Source organism: Centropristis striata, chromosome 18 (genome assembly GCF_030273125.1).
Source record: "Centropristis striata isolate RG_2023a ecotype Rhode Island chromosome 18, C.striata_1.0, whole genome shotgun sequence".
NCBI lineage: Eukaryota > Metazoa > Chordata > Actinopteri > Perciformes > Serranidae > Centropristis > Centropristis striata.
In genome coordinates, this window is record NC_081534.1 from 31936669 (window position 1) to 31949575 (window position 12907).

Sequence of the window (12907 nt, forward strand, 5' to 3'; positions counted from 1 at the left end):
TTAACTGTGATTGAACGTACTGTACTAATGTTTATTTATATGTATTATTTATTCAAAATTAATTAGCTGTCATTGAATATACTGTATTGATGTTACATTTTTATTTAATATATTTAAAAATTGATTAATTGTCACTGAATAAACTGCACTAACGTTTCATTTATTCTTTATTTTCTCAGTAAAAAAATTTTGTTACCCGATACATTGTGTGTATAAGACTGTTAAATATTCTTTTATCAAGTTATTTTGTTTATTAATATTCATTATTGTAAGAGGCAAATTTCCTTTTTAACACATTCTTGCTCCTCAGAGGGTAAACCTTTTTTTTTAAAATTCTAATAACCACATGATATTCTCCAGAGGTTCACTTAGAATTTGTGACTTTTTAATGTAAGAAAACACTCTAAATGGCTTTAAATCAAAACTTTTACATTAATCTGAGTCTTTAAATGAGCGCTGTAATCTTTCTGTCTCATCTAGTTTGATCCAAATCTGTTCGTCCTCGTTAACGTTTGCAGTTTTTGGAGCTGCTGAATTGTTTTGCTCCTCCGTTCAGACGTGCTCATTAAGAAGTAAAATATGAGTCTGAACAACAATTTTGGTTTAGAAATAATGCATAATCAAGGCGAGCAGAGGACACCTGCAGAGGCACACGGACACATCTGCAGCAGAGTGACGCAGCTTTTACTGCATGTTTGATCCACAGAAACCACAGAAGAAGAAGACTGTTATTATTATCATTGTTATTATTACAGACACGTCGGGATGACGGAGCAGCTGACTGTCAGCTGCACGAAGCAGAAACCACAGAGACAATAATCAATAGTGATGAAACAACTGGCTGATTTATTATTAGAGGTTTATGTGTTGGTTTGTGTTTGTTACCTCCTGAACTTCTGTGCGGTAAAGTTCGTGGATGAAGTCGAAGAGCGGGTGAGACTTCTTGAGGAACATCACGTCGCTGCCCAGACTGTTTCTCCTCACTGCAACAGAACACACCAGTGGTTACTGGGAGGACTGGGACGCTACAACAGGAGTCTCAAACTCTAATTACCTGGACCGGGGCCGCTGGAGGCAGTATCAACATGACCAAAAAAAGACACAAAATTATTGAAAAAAGACAAAAAATTATTGAAAAAAAGACACAATTATTGAAAAAAGACACAAAATGACCAAAAAAAGACACGAAATGACAAAAAAAGACACAAAATGACAAAAAAAAGACAGAATGAGAAAAAAAGACAGAATGAGGAAAAAAAGACAAAATGACTGAAAAAACACTTAATTACTTAAAAAAGACACAAAATGATAAAAAAGACAAAATGACTGAAAAAACACTAAATTACTTAAAAAAAGACAGAAAATGACCAAAAAGTCACAAAATTATTTAAAAAAAGACACAAAATGACAAAAAAAGACAAAATTATTTCAAAAGTAATCAAAAGGGACTTTCCACATATCCCTATATTTATTAATATCAATATATCACCCAGCCTTAATGCAGAGGGCAGATGAATAAATAAATATAAACAACAGACCGGTGAAGTCAGACAGAGGAGAGGAAGAAGAAAGATGACAGACACCAGGATGAAGATTAAAATGAGAAATGAAAGAGAAAAGTAAAGGTAAAGTGACTGACCCTCCTCAGGTGTGAGGTCGGGGTAGACGTCAGCCAGAGCTGCTCTCAGACGACGCTCATCCACAAACGGTAACAAGGCCACTCCTTCAAAATAAAACCACATATACAAATTAAAAAACAAAGCAAAAAGCAAATAAACAAATTACAAAACTATGTGCTAGTTACTTTAAGATTCCCTTATAAATCTCAAATCAGGGAAATGTAAACTCTGCATTATGGGGGGGGGGCTTTGCTCAAGGGCACTTCAGTCTTTGACCTGTCAGTCCTGGGATTCAAACCACGGACTGCCCTTTATTCTCTTTATGTATCCTTTATGTTTGTATCCATACATACAGGTGTGCAAATTTCTGTTACGTTAGAGTCGAGAATAGTGGGTAGAAAACCAAAACATAGGGGAAAATTAATTATGTGAATATGTCACAATGATTATATGAAACTGGTGGACCGACACTGTTAGAAATATCTCCACCACCCCTTTAGAACTGAGACACTCACCCTGCCAGGCGTATTTTTTGCCGTTGAGATCGATGGCAAAGTCGTCGGGGTAGAAGTCGATGATGGAAGAATCCTGTTTGAAATAAAGGTGAAGAGACTTTAAAATTACTCTAATTACCAGGGGGCCACTGAGGCAGTATCAACATGACCAAAAAAAGACACAAAATCATGAAAAAAAGACACAAAATGACCAAAAAAAAGACAGAATTACCAAAATAGACACAAAATTATTTAAAAAAAGACAAAATGACAAAAAAAAGACACAAAACAGAAAAAAACTAAATTACTTTTTTTTAAATGACCACAAAAAAAGACAGAATTACCAAAAAAAGACACAAAAAAATCACCAAAAAAGACAAATTACAAAAAAAAAAGACACAAAATGACTGAAAAAAAAACTAAATTACTGAAAAAAAACACAAAATAACCAAAAAAAGACACAAAAAAATCACCAAAATAGAAAAAATTATTTAAAAAAGACACAAAATGACAAAAAAAAAACCTAAATTACTTAAAAAAGAAACAATTACCGAAAAAGACAAAACTGTAATTAAAAAAAAAAAGACACAAAATGATAAGAGACTTTTAAAAAAATAGAACTTGTAATAATAAGGCAGCTGTTCCACTCTGGGTTAATAACTGCAGCAGATGTTTTAACTCATTGAACATCTCTTAACGTGTAACACTTTAAAGGCCTCTGGATGTTCTAACAGCCTTCAGGACTCGGTTCTCCTGGTTCTGACTCTGTTTCTCACCGGACTGCTCATCAGGTTCCTCCACGTCGGCGGCAGGAAGTTTCCACTGGCGGCAGGAAAAACTCCCATCAGCTGCTCCAGGGGCTTGAACTGCACACAGCAAGTACACAGGAAGTTACAACAAGTAGACAGGAAGTTACAACAAGTACACAGGAAGTTACAACAAGTACACAGGAAGTTACAACAAGTACACAGGAAATTATTCACACACTTCAACAGGGTTATTATTCATGTCCAGAGAAGGAAGGGGGACTTCCTATTTCCTGTCCTTTTCCAGTACTATACATTCTACCCTTTATTCAAATTGTCATTATTTGTCATTAAATATAACCTGTCCGGGCCGTCAGATCCAAACACTCTGCTGCATTACGCCGTTTGCTAGCAACAAGCTAACATTAGCTTTTAAAGTTGTTTTAATCACACTAAACTGTGACTAACTATTTCAAATTACTTCCTGTCGCTAAATGCATTTTTTGGTAATTTTGTGTCTTTTTTGGTAATTTTGTATCTTTTTTGGTCATTTTGTGTCTTTTTCTAATTGTGTGTCTTTTTTGGTAATTTTGTATGTACTTTTTTTAATTTTTGGGTAATTGTGTATTTTTTGGTCTTTTTGTGTCCTTTCCTAATAATTGTGTCTTTTTTAGTAATTTTGTGTATTTTTTGGGTCATTTTGTGTGTGTTTTTCATGAAGCTTTCAAAATAAGAGCACAGTGTCAACCACATAATTTACAAGAAGACTGTCAAAATAAGATGCCTTGAATAAAACATAAAAGAACCCTTATTCTCCTTCAAAATAATTCTTAAAATATGCAATCATGAAGATATATGATGGAATAGTGGCATTAGAATGTGTGAGAGGCATCAAATTTGTTTTTTAATCACACTAAACTGTGACTAACTGTTTTGAATTACTTCCTGTCACTAAATGCATGAAGCTTTCAAAATAAGAGGACAGTGTCGACGAGGGGTGGGCAAAATGGCTCTAAAAGATTATCACGATATTTCAGAGTATTTTTGCGATAACGACATTCTTGACGATATTAAAAAATACTGAAAAATATATAGAAAATTATTTTTTTAGTCTGTATAAATAAATAAAAATCGTATAACAAAATAAAAATCAATCATAAATCTAAATGTAGTGTAAATTGCAAATCTCAACAGTAGCCAAATACAAAAAAATGACTCTCGACTCTTAAGTATTAGCAAATAATAAAAATAACCATTTTAACCTTTTTAAGTAATTTTGTCTTTTTGGGGTCATTTTGTGTCTTGTTTTTTGTACTTTTGTGTCTTTTTTTTGGTAATTTTGTGTCTTTTTTGGGTCATTTTGTGTCTTTAAAGTTTTTTAAGTACTTTTGTGTCTTTTTTTTGTATTTGTGTCTTTTTTTTGTAATTTTGTGTCTTTTTAGTAATTTTGTGTCTTTTTTTAGTAATTTTGTGTCTTTTTAGTAATTTTGTGTCTTTTTTTGGTAATTTTCTAATATTTTTTTTGTCTTTTTTTAGTAATTTTGTGTCTTTTTTTGGTAATTTTGTGTCTTTTTCTAATAATTTTTTGTCTTTTAGTAATTTTGTATCTTTTTTTGGTAATTTTGTGTCTATTTCTAATAATTTTTTGTCTTTTTTGGGTCATTTTGTTTCTTTTTTTGGTCATTTTGTGTCTTTTTAATTAATTGTGTGTCTATAAATCCTGTGTGAAACGCTGCATGTTCCTCATTGGTGTTCAGAACGGTTTGAAAACGCTCTGTGACATCATCTGTTGGTCTCTGTGACTGTAAACACTCGAGCTGCTGTGGTGAGTAGATGATTGTCTGTAATAATAACTCAATGACAACATAACAAAGTGACCCTGAGTCTCAGTGAGTTATCAGACGTTTGATTGGAGCAACATGTGGAACAGAAACACTTTCCCTCCTGGAGACAAAAGAGGAGAGGAAACAAAAGACAGAGAAGAGGAGACGGTTTCTCACCGGTTTGGTGTCCTTCTCGAACTCGCTGAACATCTCTTTGATGTCTTTGAAGTCGGAGGCGAACGGAGCGTAGTGGAACGGGAAGTACCACTTCCAGGAGGCGCAGCCCTGCACACACACACACACACAATAATTATATCACCTTACTATGAGTCAGGAAGAAATCAACCAAACACCACATCAGCTGGGCATTTAGTATTTGGGTCAGTGACAAATAAGGGTTGGCAAGATGTCAAATGGTGTAAGCACAAAAAAATTATAAATATTAAATACTTCATCCACCTACAGTGTATTTCAGTGGACTTATACATATAATCACTTCATTTAAAAAAAAAAAAAAAAAAAAAATTTTTTTTATTATTTCAACATTTACACATTTCGTCAATATTGAACAGAACATATTCTAAACACAACCTTTTTTTTCTAAAGTTATGACAAATTATGTAAAAATTTGGTATATACCATAGTGTTGCAATGTAAACGCGGATTGTATTTTTTCTCATTTTAGTTCACATTTATTTTCCTGTATATAATCAGATATTTATGATAAAAAAAATACTGGTTACACCAACTGACAACTAACACTTATCTTCATAAATGATCTGTGGATTAATTGTAAGGCTGCGAATAACTAATTATATTAGTATAGGGTGTCCATAAAGACTCTATTACAACTATTACAAAGGAAGCTGATGAGATATCTTAATCAGATTTGTTGTATGTAGTCAGTCGTTAACGAACATCTATAAAAATGTGTCTACTCCTAAAGAGAAGGCCCAATGTGTCTCATGGTTTATTGAAAACCATTTTACCATTAACAGTTTATTGAATGGATTAATCACTATGTTTTTCTACGTACTCCAGTGTGTATAAAAACAAAACAAAAGATATATATACAGTCCCATGCAAAAGCCTGTTTTCATAACGGACGCTTTTATTTTGAAAGGACGAAAACAGACTTGATCCTGTCAATCGTAAAAACTAACTTAACTGAGATTAAAGTCTAAAGAAAACGTCAAGGAAAAATGCTGTAAAAATAAGAAAGCTTTCAAAAATAGAAATGTTAAGTTTATTTTTATCAATTAATAAAAAAAATGCAAAGGGAGTGAACAGAAGAAAAATCTAATCATTATTTGGTGTGAAAGCATCAATTCTTTTGATTTCTTCACACCTGCCTCAGACTTTTGCACAGTACTGTATACATACACACACAGGATTAAGTGACATTAATGCAGAAATGTGAGATCTAACATGTGTAAGTGCTGATTTCCTGACTGACAGAATGAGAAACTTAAAGACGACGAGGAAATGGAAATAAAAAAGCTTTTCTTTGCCCTTTTTCCTACAGAAGTTCTCCTGCAGCACAAAGCTTAAAATCCAATCTGATCAGACCAACGAGGATCACTGACATTTAAAAACCTTCACCAGCCCGAATCCTGATCACACACACACACACACACACACACACACACACACACACAGTGGGGTTTAAACTCTACATGTGAAACTTCACTGTGGACGGAGAGTCAGGGCTCATTCATTGTTGCTTTAGCTACAGTGGGGTAGGGCTGGGAGATATATCCATATTGTTTTCTTCAATTTCTTGTTCATTTTAATGTCTGGTACAACTAAAGGTACATTTGTTTGGACAAATATAATGATAAGAACAAAACTAGCTGATAAGAGTTTAATTTAAGATCTGATATCTAGACATTTAACATGGTTTTCTTAATAATCGGTTTGGTTATTATCAAGAATGTTTCCATGACTGTAGATGTAAAAAAGACTAAAAAAAAGACACAAAATGACCAAAAAATAAATGTAAAAATGACAAAAAAAAGACATAAAATGACCAAAAAATAGATGTAAATTGACTAAAAAAAGACACAAAATGACCCAAAAATAGATGTAAAAATAACCATAAAAAATACACAAAATGACCAAAAGACGCAAAATTACCAAATATAGATGAAAAAAAGACTAAAAAAAGATGCAAAATTACAAAAAAATAGATGTAAAAATGAGTTTACAAGTTTCTTGTGCGTTTTAATGTCTGGTACAACTAAAGGTACATTTGTTTGGACAAGTATAATGATAACAACAATAATAGCTGATAAGAGTTTAATTTAAGAGCTGATATCTAGACATTTAACATGGTTTACTTGATAATAACCAAAACAATTTTCAATAAACCCATGTTAAATGTCCAGATATCAGCTCTTAAATTAAACTCTTATGACTTATTCTTGTTGTAATCATTATATTTGTCCAAACGGTTTCCATAAAACAACTTGTGACATGTCATATTTAGCTTCGACTTTGACTGAACATTTGCTCTCACTTTGTGATAAAAATATCAGGATATATATCGTCCATTTTTAAAACTCATCTTAAAACCTATTTTTATTCCTTTTAACCGCGCATGAGACTCTGCTCTTGTTTTCAGTGTTTCGTGGTTTGCTTTTATTTATTGTTTTTAAAAAGCAATGAAACTATTTATTGTAGTGTCTGTTCCCGGTTTATTTATTGTAGCGTCTCTTTAGATAGATAGATTTTTATTTATTTATTTATTTCTCCCAAGCTGGGAAATTACAGTGTACAGCACTTTGTTGTAATGTCTGTGGTTGTTTTAAAGTCCTTTACAAATAAAGTTGAGTTGATTTCCAGCCTAAATATATCGGGGTATGACTTTTGGTCATATCGGCCAGCCCTACAGTGGCAAAAAAAAGGGAACGAGAAATATAAAACCGAGGCGAGAAAATGTTCCCCAACACCTGCTGAGAGGCATCTCAAAAATAATTCCCCTCCTCAGCTCGGGGTTTCTAAAATGTTTACGCGGGAGCAGAGAAGAAGACGAGGAGGAGGAGGAGGAGGAGGAGGAGGAGGAGGAGGAGGAGGAGGAGGAGGAGGAAGGATAGAAAGCTAACCCTGCAGATCCAGTGTTTGGACCTCTTATTCTTCCTCACACCAAAGAACGACCTTCACGTCCAACAACAGCTCTGAGAGGAGGAGGAGGAGGAGGAGGAGGAGGAGGAGGAGGAGATCCTCTCGGCTGAGAGATGTGAGGATCGGAGGGTTTTGCTCCATTATTAAAGGTGCTCATTCAGATGATAATACGGGACTTTACCATGATAAAAGCCGGAGGAGGCTCCAATCTCCGCACTCTAAATAATCGCACGGATCGTTTATGATAATGTGACGAAATGTTTTGTCTGGAGGAGAAAATTCATCGGCGACCTCGGCCCGCCGGGTCAAAGACCACAAACTGCGACAATAAAAACAAACATTTACGGTTACGACTCATAACAGTCGACACGAGGAGGAAAACTGTAGAAAACGCAGTTAATAAACAGGAAAAGATGGACAGTAATTCACTTCTACTGCTCGTTTAATCTAGATGGTTCTTATGGTTCTTAACCTGCTGCCCCCGCGACCCGGCCCCGGATAAACAGAGGAATATGGATGGATGTTTTTAAACACTTGTTGCCACAACTCATAGCAATAATCCAAGAGCATTGAATAAGAAAAATAGGTAATAAGAGTTTAATTTAAGAGCTGATATCTAGACATTTTCCATGGTTTTATTGATAATAACCAAAAGTATTAACAAGAAAACTATTGAAAATGTTAAATTAAACTCTTATCAGCTATTTTTGTTGTTATCATTATATTTGTCCAAACAAATTTAACTGTAATTGAACCACACATCTATATATTGAGACAATTGTACAACCCAGATTCCAATAAAAATGGGAACCTGTAGCACGTAAATAAAACCAGAATGCAGCAAATTCAGACAGTATATTGATAAAAAAAACAATAAAGATTATCAGTTTGAACACAAATTAAACAGGAAAAGATGGACAATAATTCACTTCTACGGCTCGTTTAATCTAGATGGTTCTTATGGTTCCATGGTTCTTAACCTGCTGCCCCCGCGACCCGGCCCTGGATAAGCGGAGGAAAATGGATGGATGTTTTTAAACACTTGTTGCAGCAAGTCATAGCAATAATCCAAGAGCATTGAATACATATTTTCTTTGACCCTTTATAACATATACAATCTAAAGTCACTGTTTAATATGAATTTATAATCTATTTAAATCATTTTAAGGTATTTTCTGACATTTTTAGAGACACTGTGAGCTAAATTAATTACCGTAACACATTTTTTATTAAAAAAAACAAGCACGGCAAGCACTTAAATATGGTCAAAGGTAGCAGGTAGCACCAAAATGTATTTTATTAAAATATACACATATTTCAATGCAAACGATTCTATCATTACCGTAACATTTAACAATTTTTTTCTCATCAATTTACATTCAGATTTTGTTCTTTATACCAAGGTAAAAACCGTTATGTTTGATTATATTCTGTTAAATTATACATTTTTAAACAAATGTGTATTTATTTTTATAAAGTTTATTAAATATGTATTTAATACTATCTGGACGGTTCTGGATGGAAGGCCATGCTTAGCCTGCTGCCCCCGCGACCCGGCCCCGGATAAACGGAGGAAAATCGATGGATGGATGTTTTTAAACACTTGTTGCCGCACAAACTAACTAATACTTTTATTAACAATTAATCTGTTAATTATTTTGATCATTTATGGTTTAAGGGTTCTTCTGCAGTTACCACGGAATGCATGGATTTTTTTTTTAAGTGTATCTCAACTCATTAAACAACAAAAAAACATTTTAAATCCCAAATAATTCCGCAAAAACACATATTTTGAAATATATATCTATATATTGAGTCAATTGTCCAACCCAGACTACAAAAATAAAACCAGAATGCAGCAAATTCAGAATTCAGAGTATATATTGATTAAAACAATAAATATTATCAGTTTGAACACAAATTAAAGAGCAACTCATCATGTGAGAAACTCTAAACAGTAACTGTGACACTTTTCAAGAAAAAAGAAGAAAAGGTTGGTAAATAATTCACAAGCCATTAACTAATTAACCATCGTTTTAAGTCATAAAACTATTAATGACTTAAATAAAAAAATAACATTAAAAAAAATGCGCTTCAGAGAGTATATTGATAAAAAACCATAAAGATTATCAGTTTGAAGACAAAATAAAGTGTCTTTGTTCCTTTTCCGACTGAATATATGTCATAAAGAATTAGCAAATAATCCGTTTTATTCACGTTTTAAACAGCGTCCCAACTTTTGGGGAAATTAGATCGTAACTTGAACACAATGTGCTGCAGATGAGTGCTTTTAAAACGGAGCGACCAAGTGAGCAGAGAAGTCTCAAGAGTTGGTAAAAAATAGTGTAAATGCTTGAAAAGAAGCTTAAAATGTTAAGCTCAAATGGTTAGCTAAGTAATAGTAATGGATAAAAGGCTGAAATAAATAACTAGAAGTAATGAATATGTAGTGAAAACTAAAATGAATTGAATGTCTCAAGTAGTTCTAATCCAAACCAACCTAAAAAGATGAGTTACATTGTACGAAAATATACTGTAACACATTAAAAATAGTGTTAAATAACATCCAGTTTGTGCAGATTTTTAATAGAAAGTTCAAGCACTTTAAAGGCACCTAAAGCAATGATCCAAAGCTTTTATCATCACATCTAAACTGCTACAATAAAAGCAACTGCCAAAATAAAGTTTACTGCATTTCTTCGTTTCAGCAGTTGGGTGATTCTCATGAACATGTACAGCTCATAGCAATAATCCAAGAGCATTGAATACATATTTTCTTTGACCCTTTATAACATATACAATCTAAAGTCACTGTTTAATATGAATTTAGAATCTATTTAAACACTTTTAAGGTATTTTCTGATAGTTTTAGAGACACTGTGAGCAAAATTCATTACTGTAACACATTTTTAAATAAAAAAAAACAACGTTTTTTTCTTTTCTTTGCCAAGCACTTAAATATATATACACATATTTTAATGCAAACGATTATATCATTACCGTAACATTTAACCATTTTTTCTCATCAATTTTAGTTTAGATTTTGTTCTTTATTATTCTTTATTTTATTTATTAAATATGTATTGTATATAAGTGTGGGGAAACCATGACATTTTTATCTGGACACATTACAGTAATGAATTTGTGAATCAAAAATATGTTTAAAAATATAGAAAATATTATTTTAACACAAAACAATGAATTGTGCCTCATTTTGGCTATTTTGTTAATTCATATAAAAGTGAAATATATTTAGTTTGATAAAGTACGTCCTTATAATCTTCACAGACAGAACTGAACTTAAAAAATCTGGAATAACCTAAAAAAGGAATAAAACTTTTCTTTTCCTATTAATAAAAGAGTTGGATACATTAAATATTACAGTCTTGTCTTCCCACTTTGTCGGTTTGGAAGAAAAAACTGATTTATAGACTCACATCATTCTTTAATCATTATTTTAATCTCTTTTTTACCTCTATACTTTAAATGTATTTATTATTTTTAGATGTTGGGATTGGCTAAGGTGGAGTATATACAGTAGCTATAATAAATAAATAAATAAATACTTTTTTTCGTTGGGATCACACTTCAACAAAATAGTGTTTGAAAAATAATTTTAAAAAATCTGGAATAACCTTAAAAAAGGAAAAAAAATATTTTTCTCAGTCCATAAAATTGGAATTTTTTTCTTTTCCTATTAATAAAAGAGTTGGATACATTAAATAAGACGGTCTTGTCTTCCCACTTTGTCGGTTTGAAAAAAAAAAAAACAGCTATATAGACTCACATCATAAAAAACTCTCCTTCAGAACAGAGTGAGTCTTTTGTGTTTTGGATGTGATCACGGGGCTCTGAGGTGTGCGTGACCATAACTCTGGGTGTTGGTGGCGGTGGCGGACAGACAGAAGCGTGAATGTGCGGCGGCAGAGAGCAGACACGTCCCCGTCCGCCGAGGGCCCCGTAATGAATTCATGCGGCGCGTCCCCCTGAGAGGGGCCGGGGATTGGAGAACATGTGGAGTCAACACAGAGCGTGCATATAGACAGCTCACAATCAGCCGGCACAAATCCCCGCGGCCCGGCCCGAGGCGCCCCAGCTCTGCTCAAGAGGGCCCGCCGGTGATAATTTCATTTCGAGATAAAGATCAATATTTTACAACAATAAAATTATTTAGTGTATAATCACACTGCAAACAATAAAGTGGAGCCGCTGGCGTCTCCGCTGTGTGGAGGTTTATTTGTTGAAACACTCGACGGTAAGCACTTCTTGACTTTTAACTAAAAGAAGAAAAAAAACCTGTCGCTGTGTTGGAAATGCAGGGAAACGTTCGCTTCTCTTCTCTTTGGATAGAATGAACGAGCTCCAGCTGATATCATCAAATATAAAGAACTTTTAGTTTAAAAAAAAAAAAAACCTGATTAAAACCTTTGCAGCATTCTTTTGGATCTGTGAAAACTGGTTTATCTTATGAGAGTGTTCCTAATCAAATATTAATTAAAATATAAATGTTGTGATATATATATATATATATATATATATATATATATATATATACACACACACACACACATATATATACACATATACATATATATCCACATTTACATACATATACACACACACACACACAGGACAGCGCAAGAGCCTGTTTTGACAATGGACGCTTTTATTTTGAAAGGACGAAAAGAGACTTCCTGGCAATCGTTTAAGTGAGATTATTCTGTAAAGATGTTTTATGTTTTAGCCCCGGAGAAGCATGAGTTTTCACAATAATCTCCATGTTCAAATGTGTTTTGTGTTTAAATAAATTTTGGATAAAATTAAACTCAGTAATTCATGCTAGCAAGGTCATTTTGACATCTACAGTCATAGAAACATTCTTGATAATAACCAAAATCAATCAACAAATCAACAAAACCATGAAAATTGTCTAGATATCAGCTCTTAAATTAAACTCTTATCAGCTATTTTTGTTGTTATTATTATATTTGTCCAAACAAATGTACCTTTAGTTGTATCAGGCATTAAAATGAACAAGAAATTAAAGAAAACAAGGTGGTCTAATATTTTTTTCCATGACTGTATTTGGAACATAACAGTTT

At 33.1% G+C, this 12907-nt stretch overlaps 1 protein-coding gene across 2 annotated transcripts in view; it reads right to left on the bottom strand.

The window, feature by feature from the left end:
- The window catches only part of xrn2 (5'-3' exoribonuclease 2), a 74445-nt gene that overhangs the window by 38716 nt on the left and 22822 nt on the right, over positions 1–12907 (bottom strand). For both annotated transcript variants that reach the window (XM_059355935.1, XM_059355934.1), the window contains 5 exons: positions 4860–4967; positions 2890–2979; positions 2135–2207; positions 1640–1723; positions 886–983 (listed from right to left, as the gene is read on the bottom strand). In XM_059355935.1, the coding sequence (XP_059211918.1) occupies positions 886–983; positions 1640–1723; positions 2135–2207; positions 2890–2979; positions 4860–4967 (453 nt within the window). The remainder of the gene's footprint in view (positions 1–885; positions 984–1639; positions 1724–2134; positions 2208–2889; positions 2980–4859; positions 4968–12907) is intronic.